We start from the raw sequence: 20822 nt of genomic DNA, 5'->3' as shown, positions 1-20822 counted from the left end.
GTGCAGGTGTTATTTTGACTGTGTGGACACTAAATGGAGAAATGACTGTGGTTCAAACCGAGAAAAGACACTTGCACTTGGCATCCCTGAAATTGAGCATTCCCAATACCATGCACATGTTTCACAGCATCAGATGGGCTGGATTTGCATCTGAAAATGGGAGATACCTCTTTTTGCCCTCCATCTTGGCTGGACGGTATAATAGCCTGTCTGCCTGTCTTCATAGCCGATGCCAAGTCCTTACAGATGCTCCATCATAGCATCTCTCTGATGCCAGTCATTTTTCAGTCTTGTTTTTTTTTCAGGGTTTCAGGGTTTTTTTTTTTTTAACTGCCCAGAGCAGGCACTCTCTAAAGGAGGCCTGTTTGTGCTGCAGCCAGGCTCACAGCTATTTAGTGCCTCTGCTGTTTTCCTTCCCTCTCCCTCTGTTCAGTTTGAATACCCCTGGGAAATTTGACCATGTCTGATTCCTTTTTTTTTTTTTTCTTGTGGTCCTGCTGACCGGTATTTATTTCTCCCAACCAGTTTGCCAGGATGCTGTCACTGGCGTTGAGGGCTAATTGTCTCCAAAGTGATTTTGGTGTAGCGGAGCCTCAGTGTTGTGTTAACCACACCGGGCTGTAATGAATATTTGTAAACAAGTAGAGTTAAATCTTTCTTTTTATTGGTACGATTGAGAAACCGACACATATTCTAAGGGTAAAAGTTGATGCAATCTAGATAAATGAATGAAATAGGACACCGGCTGTGAATGTTTTCATGTTGTTCTGCTATTGTTTAAAAAAAAATAAAAAGTCATCCTTTTTGTGTTTAATAGGACAAGACCTGCATTTTGTGAACGTAGCTGATATACTTTTATATCTCACAAAGTCAAATTAGCCATTCAAATTAATAATGGTGTTGAAGATATTTAAAAATGATGGGATGTTCAAGCTAAAGCGTCACAACTTGCCACATCTGAGCAATGTGTAGCAGAAGGCAGGGGGTGGGGTAGCGAGTGCCAACATCCTCTGAAACCCGTGCCAATGCTGTTTTGAGTGAAACGACAACACAGTCTTGTGCGACGGGTAAGCCTTCTGCCATCTGGACTCAATTGAAAGACTCAAGTGTCTTAATTGGACACTAGAAGAGAGGCGCTTGCTCGGTTCACATCAAGGTTCACATTCATTTCTAATTTCTGTGACAGTCACACCGTTTCTGAAAGTGGGAACGTGACACGGCCTGGATGTGACGGCGCTGACGACAACGGCAATAATCATCATCGGTGTCATCATGTTGTGCTTTAGCAGTTCTGCCGTTGAGATAATTTGCAGTTTTTATGACAAGTAGCCCGAACAGCAAAACTGTCAAATGGCAGAATAATGGTGATGGATACAGCGGTGACACTTGCACTCTTATTTTAGCTCTGCGAGAGTGAATAATGAGGTTCTCTCTCTCTCTTTCTCCCCCCCCCACCCTCTGTCTTTTTCTCCCTGCCCTTTCTGCTTCAGGTCAGAACATCGCGTTCCCCCCAGTGGCTCTGTGGGTAACTGTTGGCCTGGCCGTGTGTCTGCTGGTGCTGCTTGTTGCCCTGGCTGCTGTCTGCCGCCGGAAGATCAAGGAGAGCTGTGAGGAGGCCAGGAGGGAAGGTAAGGGGAATGGAGGGGACAGAGGTGACTTTACACATTCAGCACCAGCGTATATTCTCACAATTCACTGGTGATGACTTTCGAAATCCTGTGAAAACATCCTCAAGAGTAGATGAAGGCATGTTTTAGGGATGTCCTCTCTCCGTTCTGAAGATTGATCTTATAGATATGACAAGTTGCGCCAAAAGTACACGAAAAACTAATGCAATGATTTCCTTTTTTTTTTTTCTGGGACTGTTATGGCTTGCTGCACACACAGTTTAGGGGACTTGCTGAATAATAGATGTTAACTTGATGCTTTCCTTCAGCCTGTCCTGGGGCTTTCATTAAAATGCAGGGCGATTCCTTGAACCCCTCACATAGTGGACCAGTTGATGATATGCATAACTGCGACGTATTGCCAAGATCACGTGGGAGGCACAATGAGAGCGAGAGAGATAGAGAAGAAGAGCAATGATGAGATGTTAACTGCTCAAGGAACTTTGAGAATCCGGAGGGAGTTCTGCTTAATGCGAATAGGCAGGATCTCGCGTTGGTGCGACACATATCTTGGGCAGGGAGGAACATCATTACTCGGGTCCAGTAATTAGCGTTGCGGAATAGCTGAGGATCGCCGCAAGTGCAAAGAGAAAAAGTTCTGAAATAAGATAGATAGTGCAAAGCCACCAGCTCTGTAATGAGATCCGCTCAGAGTGGAGGAGACATTTAAATAAAGGTCAGCCAGTGTCTGCACCAGGGCCCAGAGGTTTAAAAATAAATATGGAAGTGACACAAACTCAGAGGAAAAAGTAAATAGCTCCGTGGAACATATGGAATCAAATCAAATGGAAAGGGAGAATATAATGCCGTTCCTCCCACGGGCAAAGAGCTCCCAGGGTCGTGAGGGCCTTTTCTTCAGTGGGCTGGACGAGGAGCTGCTCGTTTCGCCTGTGGCCATTACATCGAAGGCGGGATTGATTATGTGGTCATCTCACTGTCCGCCTTATTGAAATGTTAAATCCTATTTTTTCCCCCCACCCCTGCCAGCAATGCTTCTGGACTTTTTTTTTTTTTTTTGGAGCTTTCTGAGCACAAACGCGACGAGATGTGGAAACGCTGACTTATTCACATATCATGCCGATTTTTACACTGCCGATAGAGTCGTGCCATATGAATACAGATGTGGAGGGTCTTAAAATAGGATGGCTATGCACACATCCAGAGCTGTTCAGAGGGCGGGAAGCAGGGAAGTGCAACCTAATTGTGGTTGTCTTATCTTTTAATGGTGTTCCCAAGTATAGCCAGATTGAAGTTGACTCTCACTCCACTGTGTCTCAGCAGCAAGAGGGGAAGGGTCAGTAAAAGCAGGGGGAGTGAGTAAGTCATTTTTCATCCCTGTCATAATGTATGTGGAGCACCAGAATGTGTATCATAACAGAGTAGAGCAGCTTGTGGTATTGCGGTGGGAAGCGAACGCTCAATTCCAGGGACAGCCATGTATCTCAGCACCACTATAGCTCTGTTCTGCCTAATATCATATTTTTTCCTTTCATCTCTCTCGCTGGCCTTCTTTGTATAATAACGCTCGCTTTGAATCTTATGGATGTTTCCCACAACCGACCCAGAGCCAATTCTCCGTCTCTCCAAAGCTCATTTTACATTCACATAAGCATGTGATTTAATCAAACCGACTCTGGGCTTCATATGTGAGTGACACGGAATGTATTTCCCCTGTGTGTAACATGAAAATCACAAGGGAAGCAGTGTCTCCCCTGTGGGGTTTTAACCACAGCAGTGTACGTGTTTCACAGGGGTTAACCCACAGGTTTACCCCGGGCCAATGGCTATCATTGATCCGCTTTAAGCACCAGTGACGCACAGATATGACTCAAGTACCAGATTCACAAGATCTTCTATGGTAAAAGCAATCAAAGCTGTAATTAAAAAAACTATTTAAAATGATTTTATTATCTCTAAAAATGTCCACAATTTAAACGACAAGTACAGGTGCAGCTACAAAGATGTGGTGTAATCAGTTGTTTCTACACTCAAGCATTCATTCACTTTTAGAATTATTGACAATTACAGATCAGGTTGGAAAAGTAGAAAAGTTTTAAGCAATAAAAGGTACCATAACATATGGAAGTACTGCATTGTAAAATGTCATCATTCATAAGATGAAATGATAAAGAATAAATGCTTAAAATATTTTCGTTTATGTGTAATAATTCTACGATATGAATAATTTCAATGTCTGAGGGAAAAACTGAAATTTCCACCGTTGTCTACGCAAACGTAAAAACAACTTCAATGACTTCAATAAAACAGGACCGAACAGGACATCTAAAAAGCTTCGGGCTGAGCTGGAACATTGTGGACAGGTAGTTTCTGCTTCGATCATGTATAGCGCACAAAACTTGCACAGGACTGACTCTGTGATTCTACAAAAACAAGATGGTGCCGTCCATGTCTCACTAATTGGTAACATTTTCAATGATTTTCAGTCTTGAACCTGTCAGAATATTTGACGCACAAGAACCAAAGAACAAACCTGAGGAGAGGTATTCATTAACGTCGGTGTAAGTTGTGGAGGAAAATGCCACAATGGACATGCAAACCACGAAGCCAAGAAAAACAAAATACATTTTGTCAGGAAGATACCGCAGAGCTCTTTGTAGCAGCAGTGCATTATTGGGTTTATGGTAATTAAATTATATACATAAGGAATAGTTCATTGTGTCTTCTGTAATGCTGATGTGAGTTCTGTCATGTTGCTGCCTTCGGTCCTGGATGTATGGACTCATTAAAGGAATGATGGAATGTGAAGATTGCAGGAAATTTCATAGCCAAATGTACTACTTAGCATAAGAAAACTATGTATAGTCTGATATTTCATGCTTATCACCCCTGACAGGACTTGGCATGTGTCTCCCCCAGTAACATGAGCTTATCACTTCCAACAAAAACACACAGTAATATGGAATAGCTGCCAGATATTAGAAGTTTCATCTTTGAAAAGAAGGAGCAGAAGTATCACTTGTGCACTTTTTGACAATCCTACGACCATAAAATATGAGTAAATCCAGACGTTCTAGTCATAAGAGGGTAATAATATAAAATTTAAACAGTGGCTTAAAGCATCTGGTTGAAAAACAATAGAGAGACTGTATTAGACTGGCCAGTCCTCATCGAGATTGAAATCTCTTGCTATAGAAATCTTGAAGTAGATATTGTTGATGTTGGTAGGCTGTCAGATTTGTTATTCCAAATAACAGTGCTCGCTCTCTTTCTCCTTAAGGACACCAGCTGCAATTCGGCCTTTTTTTTCCATTACATGTTGCACCTATACTTCCCACCAGCAGCATTTCAGAATCATTTTCTATATTTTGTTGTTTTTAGTCACTGCTCCCCTTGATTTCGGTTCCTGTGGCTTCTGCTCTGTGGCCACCAGGTACAACATATTTAGGGCTCTCAATTCGATAGCAATCTTTTCATTTGGTTGATCTCGCAATATTTGTGAATTAATCACCACTGATGGCACTATTCTTCCATTTTTAACATTGTATCACTTTGATTTATGGAGCATGAATCCACAGTGCATGGTGCCTTTTGCTCTTTGTAGATTTTGCATGTTGATATTGTGATGATGACACATTTACAATATATTACGCTGCCCCTATTAAAAGTCGTGAAAATCAGGAATACATTACCCCAAAATAGTCAAGATTATTTTCAACATCAGATGTTTGTCATATATTTTAAATTGCAGCATTGTAACAAGGTTAAAAAAGAAAGAACATTTTATATATTCTTTTTAAGTGGGGGTTTTCCACCAAGTATTCTGTTTTTCAATTGAATTTGAAAAGAACAATAAGCAACTTAAACCAGATGGAGCGCAGCACAGATTGATGCGTGACAAAGAAGAAGCTTCTGCTGTTTCTAGGGTGAAGGAATGAATGAATTAGGCCCCTAATCAGTGGATTTATGGTGCTTTTGGTTTACTAAGCGCGGCTGTTTTCTTTCACTGATATTTGAATCACTCCCGGTGTCACGGCAGCGTTAGAAAGCATCCAGCAGCACAGAGAAACGATCCGGGATGATGGAGAACAGTAATGTCCTTTATGCGTCTTGTCCATAGCCACCGTTTTCTTTCCCCCTCACACATTTGAAATCCAGCCGTTGAGAGGGGCATAAAATTGCTACTCTCAACCTACGAGGGAGGCAGTTCTCACTCCCTTCACTGTGGATGTCCTCGCCTTCACCCTGACTCTGAGGTGCCTCAAATGAGCCTTGCTCTCCTATCAAAGCCCCGTCCCCGGAGGTATTTCCTCCGCTGCCTCAGCGCTCGGGCTGGCTGGTCAATTTGGAGGCATTGAATGAAATGGTGAATGTGAGCGGCCGCACACACCTGTGCTAATTTTACTCTGCCATTCGGAGGATGTGAAGCAGCGGTGTGTGTGTGTTGCTCTTTTTGAATGTGCTTTTGAAGAATTCCCCTCTCTGAAGTGCCCACATTGTTAACAGGTCATCTGTGTTCTTGACAGTTCAAAGTTGCCAGCGTCGTGGGCTGTTGATATTAGCCTGCGGAGACACTAAACCCCCTCTTAATGTGAAGCTGAGGGAACAAAGCCATATCCTGGGCCCAGCTAATTATAATGTGTCACAGTCATGTGCAGACATACAAAGGACATAATACAGTCAGATACCATTTCCCCGTATATTATAACGCAGAGGAAAGAGACTAGGAAGTGTGGCGAGTGCAGATTTATATGCCGACACAGACAGCTTGAATCGGGAAGCTCAGCACGTTCTGCTGCTGTAATAATAAGGATTTTTGCTTAATTTCCCCTGAGGATTACAGTCTCTGCTGTCAAAGTCAAAGCAAATCGGGCAAACGTGCGGGAATATAAACATATGAATTGTGTTGCCTTGACATTTAATTTTCGTCAATTATCAGTTTAATCTCATGTATCGGATGCTAAATGGTGGATCTCGAGCCCGATTGTGATGAGAACGGTGTCACGGAATAAATTTCCACCGCTCGAATTCTCAGTCCCGGGCTATTTTTAGCCCACGGCGGTGTGCGCGCACATGCATGCTTTGTGTGTATGTAAGTGTGACAGCCGTCACTGAGTTGCCTCCCGAACTCTGTTGACAGTGGGTTTTCAGAGCGCCCGCAGCTAAAGCCTAATGTGATTACTGTCTTTGTGAAAGGGCTGGATGAGAGGTTAAGGGGTGGATATGACTCTCTGCGTATATGTGTGTATGTGTGTGTCTGTTTGTACCATTGTGAAGAGCTTCATCGTCATATAGCGCTCTCGTCACGGCTTGTCCTTTGAGCTGCGAGGGATCAGCTCACCATAGGCTTGCGATGAAGTGACTACATTGTGCGGCTCCCTTTTGTGCTGCGACTCCCACTGATAATGGCTCCTCTGTCTCTCCACAGCTGAAGAGGCCAAGGAGCTGGAAGAAGAGGAGTCAAAGACAGGTCAGTCGATCCACCTGGTCAAGGCTCAAGCCTGTCATGTGGTCAGAGGACAGCTGCGCTTTCAAGTCCCCCTTTTATAAACTTTCTCATCCTGAAATGATATTCAAAGATTTAAATATGTTTTAAACCCTATAATCATGCATGGCTGAAAATACTGTGATAATAAAAAAAACAAGTTGTCCTGTTTCCAATGTGCAGGGTTACCAAAACACACCTGTATGCAGGGAGATCAATTCTTCACAAGTGCATCATCTTGGAGAGTCGCTAAAGACGTGGAGGCATTGCTGACATATAGATCTCTCTATGCACTGCATAGATTTTAAGTGGTCAGATTCGACAAAGGTTTCAAAAATCGAGACAGTTTCAAAAGAAACGCAGGTGGCGGAGTGGTAGCCACACAACAGAACCATTGTGAAGTTTGTTTACTGTTTGTGAACATTGAAGCACGAGCACGTGTGAGACCAGCCAGGAGCGCCGGATCCATTCAACACAGAAGCGTAGTGGCACAGCGCGTGTGTGTGTGCGTGTGCGTGTGCGTGTCCGTGTGCGTGTGCGTGTGCGTGTGCGTGCGTGCGTGCGTGCGAGCATTCGAAGCACAGAGAGAGAGAGAAGATGGATGCACTAAATTAGGGCTGCCAACAAGCTGTTTTACATTATACATGCCCCCAAAGCTATAGCGATAAAAGTAAAGCCTATCTTGTCTGTGAATTTAATGATAAGTTCTTCAAATGCCAACAATCTTGCTGCGTTTAACAAGAGAGTGGAACTTTTTTCCTCCAATAAGTCACGGTAGAAATATATGTGTTGTTTGTACAATCACTTTTGATGATGTATGTATGTGTGTGGCTCGTGTAGAAAACGTGTTTCCTTCACGTTTTTCTCAAAGCTGCTTATCTTCTAATGAGTTTCAACTCTTACAGAAACGTCAACCATTGGACAGTTGCCAATGTTTTTAGAACTTGCGCTTGGTAAAGAAACTAATCAGTGTTAGGATTTAAAAAATATATAAAAAAAAAAAGACAAGGAATGATCGAAACCAGAGTTTTACAGACATCAGATGGTTGTTGTGAGCCGGCACTAAGTCAGTAAACTAAAACTTGCTGACATATAATGACAGGCATTAAGTGAAAACAGAAAACTTCTGTTGAATTTTGGGAGTATGTTGAACTACAATGGTGCTCGGAGCCACTGAAAACAACTGTTTGGAAACTGCTTCTAAGGTGGAAGTTTTCGAAAACACTCTGACTCCACCTCGATTGCCACGTAAGCAGGGTAAAACACAACTTTTAAAGATGATCATGCACGCCACGGTCAAATTATTATTCTGCTCAAGCACAACTTGATGGACAATATCAATATTGGCGGCCTTCGGAGTGGCATGACTCCAAATGTTTTGGAATGTTTTCAAAATGTTGTGTAAATGCAGAACATTTCTGAAATGAAAACACAAAAATGATACATTTTCATCTGCAAGGTTTCTTTGTGTAAACAGGATGCTGGATTGGTTTCTGGTTTTCACTATATTCATAGCACAAACATTATCAGGGTTGCACAAAATGTATTGTGTAAATTAACAATTTAAAGAGCTGTACAACTCCCGACAGCCTTGTACAATTAAAAGTAAAATATTTTTTTCCAGGTAAATAAAACAAACTTCTTCTGAACATGTTCAGTGAAAAGAACACTCGGGATAAATTGACCAAATGCAGCTTTAATAGAACTTTGCTTTCACTAAATGTCAGTTGGGCTGAGTGGCTCAAATGATGACAGAAATGCATCACTAGTAATCAGCTCCAGTCACCAGCAGCAGGTTGAGCTGGTTGGAGCGTGTGACGAATGAATGCGTTAACTGTTTATTACTCCCACTGACAGAAGGTGAGGGGGGGGGGGGATATGCTTCACAGATTTAACTCGTGAATAATTTTCTTTCCTTTTTGTTCCCTCCTGTTAACTTATTCACTGAATAATGACTTTAATGCAGGGCTCAGTGTTTGTAGGGTTCTGCGGAGTTCCTGGTTTGCTCGGTTTTCACATCTTGCCTTTCAAGACTTCCAGTGAACCGGACAGAATGCTGCTATGTGTGCTTCTTTGCTGCGATGAGGGTTATGTGATATTCTGCTTAGCATGAATATGACCTTATGAGGCCTGAATTAATTTTGCCATTAGCAAGCAGAGCAAGCTTCTTCTGCCTGCCTAGCCTCAGTGGCTACCCCTCACAGTCGCGAGCGGTTCTCCCTCAAGCGTTAATGTCATTAGAGTTATTCATTTGACTCCTTCTTTATTCTGATTGAATTATTTAGCCTTTCTGTGAACGCCAAAGTTAATACCATGTGATTTTAATAAGCTGAGAGGTGAAGGGGAGTCTCTGAGTGAAGGGGGACAATGGCTTTTATTCTCTGCTGCCTCCCTCATGAATGTTTCAGAGAGATCTGTGCTGCCAGGAGCAGGGTCAGCCATCCCACAACTAGCGAGACGTAATAGCTCAGCTTTAGCTAAAGGGACCGGGCGAGAGGAAAATATAGCCGGGAGAGTGTAGTCATGCCTGCACTCTAGTGACGAGGCAACAACTTGCAGCCGCGCTTGCTCCGACTTCCTTTTCGCTTCCCCCGTGCACCTGGTTGATCCGAACGGACGGCGCGGGCCATGAGATGGTGAAGTCAAGCTAATGGCTCAGTCTTCTGAGATCCCTCTCGCAGCAATCCAGACAGGCAGCTTTGTTTTGCCATCTGGCTCCAATTGCGCTGACAAAGGCAGAGGTTCCTGCTTGAGACAAAGGAGCCGAAATGAGCCCCACTTTAATAAACTCAGGATGATGGGGAGCCACGTTTGTGTGTTATCCTAATGAGCTGTCCAAAGGGGAGCGCGCCTCCCTTTTCAAAGCCAGCCTGATTGGAACAATAACCAATGATAACTAGGGACCTGGGCTCATTCATTTGCGGTGGGGTAGGATCCCTTTGTTGCTTGTACAGCAGTGGCAAATGATGTTTAACAAACAGTGCAGTTCCAATTCAGGATGTGTTTGCAGATGCTGGATCCAGCAGCAGCACACGGGCACATACAAAGAGACACCCACGTCACAAAGAAAGACGCTTGTTTGTGTGTACAGTGATGCCCATTGACATGCAGAGATGTGTAGCACTGTAGTTCCTCCTGGCTTCCTCTCCCACTTCCTTCCTTAAATGCTTTCAGTAATCTGGGTATGATGTGCTGTTTGGGGGCGGAGGGAGGGGGGGGGGGGGGGGGGGGGGACTGCAGTCATGCAAGTGTAGCTTCTGCTGTCAGAAGCTGGCTTCAGTTTGTGTGCTGTAGCCTCTGTGTCCCTAAAGCTGGACTCTAAGGAGTCGGGCCTTAGCAACGAGGCCCTGGAAGAGCTCGCTCGTCAGTGACCCAGTTCTTTCACACAAAGAATTGTTGCAAAAGAACAATTTGGCACGCCTTCTGAAATGAGAGCGCCGGATGTGAAAAATGGTTTTATTAACCCTTCTTAACTGAGGTACGGTCCCGTGAAGGTGGAGGGTTTGAGGATGTCGGGCCTTTGTAAAGCTGAGGGACAGAAAGGAGTCCCACCCTCTGCCCTACTCGGACTGCTTTGCACCAAGACCACCACTAAAAGATGTTCGGCCTCAGCTGAAATTATTAAAAAGCCAGGAGCCCATCTCCCTAAACGTTGTGCTGATTTTAAGAAACGAGTTAGCCAAGGCTCAGAGAAGGTGACTCTCAAGCAGACAGGCTGAAACAAGGACAGCTGTACCCGAGTCAAAGTCACCTCTGTGCTTATTATATTCCCTCTCCATCTTGTCTGTAGAGTTACACAGCAATGAAAGTAAGACACTTGAATGGAGGCGGAACAGAAAATTCACAGTGTTTCACATGGGAATCAAAGACAAGCATCTTAAGTAGATGAATCAAATTGTTTAAAGATTCCTGTTGGGATTGTGTGTGTGTGTATTCATTGAAATTGTTTTTTTTTGTTTTTTTTAATACTACTTCTGGGATGTAATCTATGATATGTCCAAATTGTTTGACTATTGATAGAAAAAAGTTTTTACTTATCCATTTAACCGTTAAAACCGCAGTGTGGAAAATTGGATAACTACAAAAAGTAATACATATAAATGAATGTAATACGTTTGGTGTTCCAATAAACATCTGCTTGTTTAACAAGCTGAATAGAGCGACTTTTAACAGGCCCCTGTGGAGTTTTATTACACAGGTGGTGGCAGCATTGTATGTAGCAACCCGAGCAAGGCACTAACCATGGCAGTCAGGAAGACCGCTGGGAAGCAAATGTTGATGAAAAGCAAATAAATATTTCTATTTTCAGTATCGATTACACCTTGATTTTATGGGGGGGAAAAAGACTTGGCAGAGGTTTTTTTTTTATTCTTTACTTTTTACTTTTCCCTCATATGAAATACTGTATTGACCTAAATTTAGGAGTGCAATTTAAGTCGTGAGAGAAGCCTTACCAGACTGGCATTTATTAAAAAAGTCGCACAGTTTTCTTCTGGCATAGCTCAGTTTGACAGTCCTGTGGGTCGCTAACATACCATTCCACATTGCTACAGTTCAGATTGAGAGGGCATAGTGAAGCAGCCTGCAGCAACTCCACTTGACATGCCCTCCCTCTTTTAGGACCACCACATACTCCACCACTGGGCTCTCCCAACGGTCACACATTACCCACTAAAGATATGTAAATAGAACATTCATGTTGCCTTCATTATTAGATGTGGGTCACTGGATAACTTCAAGAGTGCTAATTAAAAGAGCTCCCCGCACACCATTGCTTAGTAGCTGCACACACATTATTCAAGTGCCGCACTTGTGTTATGTGCTGTTTCAGCTGCACGCAGGCAGCTACGTGTTTACTATTGTGTTTTCTCCAAGGGGGGAAATCCTGAGACTCCTTTTTGGTGTTGAAGGCCAAGTAACACGGGTTGGATAATTATGGGATTATAACCCTTGCATTGCATGAATTATATAGTCCTCATGCTACACCAAAACCTCTAATTATATACAAATAGATATTTCTTGTGAATGCTCTGACTCGTTAGTTTCTATGTTCCATCCTCGCAACAGAAAAGTGTTGCCGCTTGTTGCAAAAGTGGAATTAAAATGGTAGTTGGAGAAAAGTTTCCTCTTCTGTTTGTCGGTTTCTTGCTTTGAGTTGGAGAGAATGCTCATCAAGGATGTGCTGCAAGCTGAGCTACTTCTACACCCTCTCCGAGGGTATCTGCCTGGCTGCGAGGAAAAAGGCCACCTGATCATTGTCAGAGGAGATAGAAGAATAGTGGCCCCTAAATCATTTAGAATAATGAGTGTTGTCACAGTTAATAAAGGCAGTCATACCCCTTGTCGTTGTACATCAAAACAAACAGGCCGGTCCTACTCCTTGTTTGTTTGCATATTAGACAAATGAATGGGCGTAAGGAGGGCTTTTTGTATAAGGGCTGTGAGCACTGGAAGAGTAAAAGCAATCGTTTTCATTTTTTTTTTTACTGGGATGAATCCTCTTGTACATGCGCCATTTACATCCTCCTGCCATACAATCCCATATCCACCCTCCCAGCCGAATCCCCCTTCTGTCGTGTAATCTACGCTCCTCTGACAGCACAGCCAAGGCCCGGTGGGAGAGTGCCTATCCATCTCACTACCCCAATCTGCCTCCCCTGTTTGGTTCCACATGAGCACTCAGCTGCTGTGACTAATTAAATAAAGCGCTGTGCCCTCTGCTTCCTGTTAGCCATGGCAAGGTTGGCGCTCAGAGATGGAGTGGAGGAGGAGGAGGAGGAGGAGGTGAAGGAGGAAGACAGGAGCTGAAGGAGGAGGGGAACAGGATAACAACTACAAAGCTTGTGATAATGCTGTGGTCTTCTAAGACAATGGACACACGGGCTCCACCGTTGCCAACATGGCTGCTTTACAGTAACAACATCACAGCCATATATTTCGTTCACACCATATTTTGAGCTCTCGATTGATTGTTGTTTGTTTTTTGTTTTCTCCTCAGCCATGACACCTCTGAAAAGCTAAAGTGAAAAAGGTGAGTATGATTTGAACGCGGTGGCGGATGTTTCTGTAAGTCAGATCTATCTTTTCATGTGTTGCAAGGTGTTACAGGGTTTGTTTCTTTTTTGTTTTTTTGATCCTTTTTTTTTCTTCTGCTCATCACAATTGGCTGGTGTTCTCGGTAGTAATGCTCTGGAGGACTCCGTGTCTCTCGAGGGGCCATGGGTAAGTGCTGCTGTAATGAGGCTGAGCTGCATTAATTCAGCAGAGTCAGGAATATGAGAAGTCTTGACATTTTGATTTTAGGAATCATTGAGTCACTGACTGATATGACAAATTTATTTCAATTCATCCACCATGCAAACATGAATGTTGGTGCCCCCAGTCAAAAACACAATGTTGATGAACTATTAAGTGAGTCACGCATCCAGCCTACTAATGCATATTCAATGTCAAAGGCAATCCGAAACATTGTTTATACTTAAAAGGAAAACTCTTTAAAAATTAAGCGTGATATCATGATATTAAAAACGATGCATGTAAAATTAAAGCTGTTGTGCTATAGGTCTTGTAGTTTCTTGCAAATCTTATGTCCAGGCTGTCCTAAATCAAATGAAAATACTGTAGAATAAAACACAGCAAAAGTTCCAGCTTTTATGGTATTACTCAATAAGAAACACAAACTAAAACTCAGACATAAATTTAAAAAGAGTTGGACTGAAGACAAACTGTGTACTCCATTGACTCACCAAGGTTACTTATATTTAACAAGCTGGAGAAAATATGGAAAACAAAACGGAACAAAAAAACCCAGAAGTATTGCATTGAGGTCAGAGAGTTTGCCAGAATAATATTAATGTACTGTATTTTCCACACTATAGAGCACACCTGAATAGAAGCCGCACCCACAAAAGTTTAAAAGAAAAAAAAAAAGAAAAAATTCTCACAAATCTGTCTTTCATAGTGCTGGAAATTCCTGCACACAGCACTGTGAGGTGCACACCTGCTGCGAAGCCAGGAGACAGGCAGAGACACACAGAGACAGATACGTGATCACCTAGAATTTTAACTCTGTCGATAAAGTATTTTATCAGTTATTTGCTGATTGTGATTCTGAGGAGGAAGATTTTTTCAGCCACAGACGCAACAGGTTAGCTTTATGTGATGCGCCTGAATGCAACATTCACAGCCATCAGCTGCTGGAGTCCCGGACCACGGGAAGCAGCACAAGAGGAGCTCACGAAGAGCAGGAATATCACTTTTAAGGCAAGTTTTGGAGAAGCTGAGGCGCTAAAAACAGCATGTATCTACATGCGTAAGTAGAATCTGGCGGCATGAAGCCTGTTAACCTGTAAAAAAAGTTATAAGCCGTAGGGTTCGAAGCATTGGAAAAAAAGTCGCGGCTTATAGTCCGGGAAATACGGTATATGAATGTGAGATTCATGGCAGCGGTTCATTTTTGACCACTGACAAAGTTATATCTCAACAAACTTTACAAAATGTTATTAAGAAATTGAAACTATCACAAAAAGAAAAACCTGTGTGGTTCATGAGCACTTTCCAATCATAATGTATGACGATCAACAACCAAAATGTTACCGGATGGTCCTCATGTTTGAGCCGACGTGTGTGAATTTAAAATAATGTATTTTGCATTTTGTGTATTGACGCCCACATCTGGATCTATAAAGGATATTCCTCCCATTGTTGATAAAGATGTAAAGATGTTTTCCTCCTCTCTGATTTGTGACACGCTGCAGGCGTGAGTTAAATGTGGAAAATACTGGCAGCTGGGTGTCTTTTTCGTCGTAGATTTACACCACGTTGGATAAATTAACAGAGAAGCAGACTGCATTGACATTAAGTTTAAGCCCATCTCAAGGAATATTTATTGTCATGGCGATTGAAAAAACCCAACTTCAATCTCAAAGGAAATAAAAAGCATGTTAACAATCTCAGCAACTATTAATATAATCTTGGAGAAAAATGGATAGTGCTGGTGTTCTAGTACCAGTGGTTGTGCATAGTAGATGTGCGTTAGAGTACATGGAAGTGGTTCAGCTCCCTGCAGTGAAAGCAGACAGGGAAGATCTTCCGCAGACATGCTGTATCTTGGTTTTGCGGTTTTGCTCTTTGAGTTGGATTGATTTGTGGATTTGTGGCACCGTCACTGGTCTGAGCGATGGTCTGTTCTGAAGTAGAGGCTGACTCGAATGTACAGCTTGACAAAAGGAAAGAGAGCTGATAACCGAAAACACCCAACACATTAGTGACTGGATTCTCCCTGTGGAGCGTGCGGGGAATAGTTACATAACCATGGAGGGAACGACCGGACCACACTGGGTGTAACCTCATTAGTTCTGGTGCATCAGATGGAGACGCCAAAGGAGCGGCCCCACAGACTGAGGGGTACGACGCAGCGCCTTCTGCCTGTGGATATGACAGACAGTTTGTGTGGAATGTCTGACCCACGTCTCCTGGTATCTCTGCATTTTTCTGTCTGTATACTGCCTCCCTTTTTTTTTTTTTTTTTTTTTCATGTCTCGCTGCAGTGTGGATAGACTCCCTGGTGGGCAGCCACTGCCAGGTGCAGTCTGGGCACTTCTCCCTCTGTTAGCTGTCATTCAGGCTTGCTTTTCCAACCTGAAAAAAACCAATAAAAAACACCCAGGCGTTGTTTATGTTGCTATTTAATTCACGCATGCTTTTTGTAGTGGTCTATCTGGATCTCTGTGATGGTATGCTACCTGAATATCATACCACAATGTGGTTCCTGTGCTGAGCGTTTGTATATTTTCTGTCTCGCACTCCTGGCTATGTTTGGATTCTGTGCAAGTATGTATTTACTGTGCAAGCAATGATTTCCAATTATAGTCATTCTCTATTGTCTGATTGGCTGTTGACTGCAAGGCTGTAGAGCTATTTTTTAATGTCCCGTTTGACCTGCACCAACAACAACAGCATTAGTCGGCAGAAAAGTACTGTGTTGCAGGTGTTGAGGGGAGCCGGCGTGCTGGCATCATTGGGCCCCGAGGCCCCCGGGGAGGGAAACGGGACTCTCCCAGAGCTGCCCCTTCTTGCTCACTCAGCCGTGCTGAGCTTGTAACATACTCCATCTCCTTCCCTCAGCTCATACACATGGACCTATAAGCAAGGAAAGCCCTGAACCTCTGAGCTATTTTGGGAAAAAAACGACTGTTTCTCCAACCAGCAGCGGACACTCAGAGGGAAGGGATATTTTTGACTGCAGAACTTTCTTTTCTCAATTAAAAGATCTCATTTTGTTTTGGTATTGCACTTGGATCTTTTGATATTTGAAGCTGATATTTTGAGAGACATTTTAAGAGACATTTTGATCAATCTTCATTTGACAAATATTGAGATTCGTGGTGACAGCATAGGCTGTATAATTTCAAAAATGAAGCGCATTACAAATTACAAAGCCTATTACAAGACACTTTCACCAACAATATAGAAACTGGCACTCCCCTATTGTGGCTCAAAAATTAATTTGATATATTGCATTTATACCTCAATTTGAAAAAGAGGTCAGCAGACATGTAAATATGAATGAAAACAGCATATAATCATTTTAGACTTCTGTGAAGTAAATGTCATTCAAATTTTACTATTATCTTCACAAAAGATCCCGACTGAATCCAGGTCACCATCATTTTCACCGTGAAGCCACACTATGCATGGGCATGCAGGGGTTTTTAACCAGGAGCCTCGTTCCTCTTGGGAGGTTGTTGTCCAAATTAGATTAACATATATTAAATAAAACCATGAGAAAAACACCTCCTAGAATCTAGAGCAGACCTGGAAATATGCCTATGGCTTTCATTTGGAAGGCTGTTAGCATTGAATGTGGGTGAGAGTCAGTGTTTGCCTTCACTGGGATGTTTTATCATGCATTAGACTCCAGTGAAGTTTATTTTTAAAGTATCTTAAAAACTCATATCATGGAATAATCATTATAAAACCCTTAAAATATTGATCATTTTAAAAATCTCATGAAGAATGTAAAAAAAAGAGGAATGGCACAGTTGTTTTTGAAAGGCCGCTGTACTTGAATAGCTGTCCTTCTGTTTTATTGTAAATGTTTGTATCATGCACCAGGTTGTATAGTTCTGTTGATTTTGTGTGACTGCTGCCTTGACATGCTCCCCGTCGTGCCTCCAGGTCGGTGGGTCCTTCTGGTTACATAAAGCCAATAAAGAAAGAGAAAATATTCTCAAACTGCAATCCAATTTTCAGCATTGATAGTGTCTATTCAGATGAGTGAGCTGCCCACACTATAGAAACTAAAGCAAACTACTGCATGTGAGACTCCACTGTGCCATTGACGGCGCCGTCTTTCCTGGCTGATTTAGCTTTAACTTGTATTTGCGGATTGCACAGTGGACTGTGTAAACAAACAGTGGCTTCTGGAGGTGTCCTTGCAATGTTTTCTGTATAAAATAACTCCTGTAAATATAGCATCAAGGGTCACAAGATTGCAAGTGTTCATTGTTGGAATGATCATTGGAAGCTGATAGCAGCCCATCTAATTGGTGGTTTAAAAAAAAAAAAAAAAGCCTGAAAAGCTTTTGTTGTTTAAGTCTATGCTGTGTTGCTGCTATTAAATTCAAGATGAGTGCTAAATGTCTGATTTTGAACCTTAGCTATAGTGCTGTTATCATAAAATATATGTTTGCGAGAAATCAATAATATTGCATGTGTGCGTTCATGCTAGACATTTTTACATCGACCAGGTGAGTTTTGAGAATGATTGCGATGCAACAGTGGGTTAACACCTTGACACTTGCTGCCTGGGACAGAAAAAAAAAAAAAAAAGCTACACTGATACCTGAAGAGGATTGGATTTGATGTATTATTGATATTTTGTTGAGCAACTCCATGGACTTGAGTTATCAACAAGACATAAAATTAGATGATGTGTATGTTGAGATTAGTCCATGCCTCATGGTGAAGGGCTTCGGTCTCTGTGGAAAGCAGATGTGTGACGCCCTTGACAAAATGGGAAGTGATGACCTGCACAAAGTACTTGAATCAAGTGGACAATCAAAACATGACACTCCCCATACATCAGGCTCAGTAGTCATGGAAACTTGGACCACATTAGAGAAACTTGATTTTGAATGCAAGCCGCGCAAACCTCAATGTTTCAAACGCATATTTTGGTCTGCATCAAACACACACCCACATACATTTATGCCTGGTATTCTGTGTGATTAGCAAGTATTAAAACAGTAAGACGGAGCTTACGGAGCACGAGTGAAACTCAAAAGCGTTTGTGATCGTTCAGAATGGCCGCACTCAAAGACCAGCTAAAAAGCCAGCTGTCGTAGTGACAGAAAACAATGTCGTTACAAGATGGGGATAATGGCGCACATTTCCAAGCCGTCGCCACATGACGGCACTCACAGCGTCGTTCCCCGAGCCACAAACAGTTGGCAGGATGGTTCCTTAGCTGTACCACCATCTGACAGGCAATTCTGATGGAGTTTGACCGGTTCTTTACTTGCTTGCTGCCCCCCCATTAGTGCCATGCAGACTCGCAGTGTGTGTCTGTGTTCTTCACCAACAAGCCTTTAACTCTTACTTTAATAACCAGCAGTTTGGTGTCAGTTGTGTGACTACTTTTTATTACAAGGTTGGACAGTTACAGCTTGTTTTTATTATACTCTGATTGGTCATTGCTATAAAGCTGCAGCATGCAGAGAGGGTAGAAGATGATGGAAGGTGCAGAAAGTAATTTCCTGTAACTAGCCAAAATAAAGTCTGCCAGTAGGAGTCAAAGAGAGGACATTTGTCATTACTGTAGTACCCACTGACCTTCACCGAGGCTGTTATTGCAAGGTAATATCCTGCAAGCCCCTAGACCTCCTCACTGCTGAATCATCCCGGATCAATTATTCTAATATTTGTATGGCAGTTTTGCCATCGATTAATACATTTATGCAGAGTGCAGCATATCTTATTTAATAAAGCACGGCTCTGCATTTAATTAAGTTGTTTTAGAGTCACAGGGGCACTTTGTTTTCATAAACCTTGGCCTTATCGATACATGTGTTCATTTGTGACTTATGTTTATCAAATCAAACTTTTACTGTTTCATTACCAGCAGCACAGCACACAGGCAGAGCAGTAAATGGCTATCTGCAGCTCGCTCAATATTCTGTGGGCTGTGCACACTGTTTGTTGCCATCGTTAGTGGCTCATCCACGCTGCGAGTTATCATAAATATTATGTACAGATCATTATAGCAACTTACTGGTTCTGTGGACTCAGACGGCAGCAGAGGGGCTCAATGAATAAAACTTTGGTATTTATAAGAAAGAAATGTACTTGCAGTAGCCGGCAGTCACAGTTGTCTCTGCCTGTTTGTTTCCTGCGAAGAAAGAGAACGGCATTCATTATTAAAGCAAGCATCATCCTTTCATACCCGTCACTTATGCTATGGTAGTAAGATTGAACAAATGTTGCTTTACAGTGAATCAACAAAGTTTGCTCATTAACCCTGTCATTTCTATATTGTTTACATGAATCGGATGGCAGACTTCACACAACGACTCCCAAACCAGTTATGATGTCTAAAAGATTGGAGAGGAGAAATGCTGTCCATTCACACTCAAACTTTGTCACCGCTTGACATTAAAATGATAAAAGAGGCATAAGGACTCACTTACTGCACATTTTTGCCAATTCTACGGTCATAAATTTGAAAGAAATTCAGCTTATATAGTTGTTAGATGGTTAAAGGGCAAAAGTAAGGTTAAAACTCCACCATTTGTCCAAACAACACAACCTCGCCACCAGCCTTTGCATGATCTTTAAAAGAACTGGAAGTTTACACGAGCATATCCATCTCAGTTCATTATTCCCGTCTTTTTCCTCGCTGATAGCTGAGTAATCGAAATGCCTGCAGAATGCGGTTTCCAGCAAAAAACAAGAAAACGCTGATGATCAGTGTATTGTTCTCGGAGTGTTGTAATTAATGTATCACGTTTATGCAAATGACACGTCTCACACGAGAACTGCATTTTGCGGGTAGCTTCATCGAGAGAAGCCTCACAGCTTTCCTTTAGAAAAATTCTGCATTGGATGGTAGAGGCCTATCTTCATCATTGACAGTGATTTAAAAAAAAAAAAAAATTTCTGTTCACGTGGGGAAGAGGTGTGTGCAGAACCTCGGCTGTGTCTGTGATAGCTGCAAATTAGAAGAGAATAAATATTCAAAGGCCGACATGAAGGGAATAAAGAAAACTCAGTGAAATGAGGAGCGGTATGGACGATCCCGGTCATCTACCTGAAGACTTTTGATGAATTCCAATGAGGGCGCAGATTACATTTCTTTTTTCTTTTTTCTTTTTGAAGATAGGCCCTATAGGTGCAATTAGTGCTACATAATGGCCCTTTTGTGGCTCCTTCAGCAGTGTTAAGAAATATCGATTCAATTTACACCTACTGTATATATTCACTTAAACCTGCACCTGACATGCTAAGAATACATTCCTTTCTGTTTGTTTGTTTGTTTGTTTGTTCCTGTGGCAGCTCAGGCTTTGCACTATGACAATTTGATAAATAGATGCAATTATTTTCAGAAGGATGTGAAATAGGGTGAAAGTTAGAAGAAAACTTAGTGTTTTAGAATCGTGCCAGGTGTGGGGGATGGGATGGTGTGCTCGTCTTTTTTTAGGCGGAGGTGTACA

At 42.3% G+C, this 20822-nt stretch overlaps 1 protein-coding gene across 2 annotated transcripts in view; it reads left to right on the top strand.

Annotated features, from left to right (window-relative positions):
- Positions 1-20822, top strand: part of cd276 (CD276 molecule) — an 82688-nt gene that overhangs the window by 50240 nt on the left and 11626 nt on the right. Inside the window, exons 5-8 of one of the 2 annotated variants that reach the window (XR_013936674.1) lie at positions 1491-1628; positions 7054-7095; positions 13109-13141; positions 13293-13332. Coding sequence is in view for 1 of the 2 variants with exons in the window: in XM_080498950.1 (XP_080355076.1) it covers positions 1491-1628; positions 7054-7095; positions 13109-13131 (203 nt within the window). In the remaining variant the exon portion in view is untranslated. The remainder of the gene's footprint in view (positions 1-1490; positions 1629-7053; positions 7096-13108; positions 13142-13292; positions 13333-20822) is intronic. The other variant, XM_080498950.1, reaches the window with a different exon arrangement.

This window comes from Blennius ocellaris (genome assembly GCF_963422515.1).
Source record: "Blennius ocellaris genome assembly, chromosome: 1".
NCBI classification, from domain to species: Eukaryota; Metazoa; Chordata; class Actinopteri; order Blenniiformes; family Blenniidae; genus Blennius; species Blennius ocellaris.
This window is presented reverse-complemented; position numbering and strand designations above follow the sequence as displayed.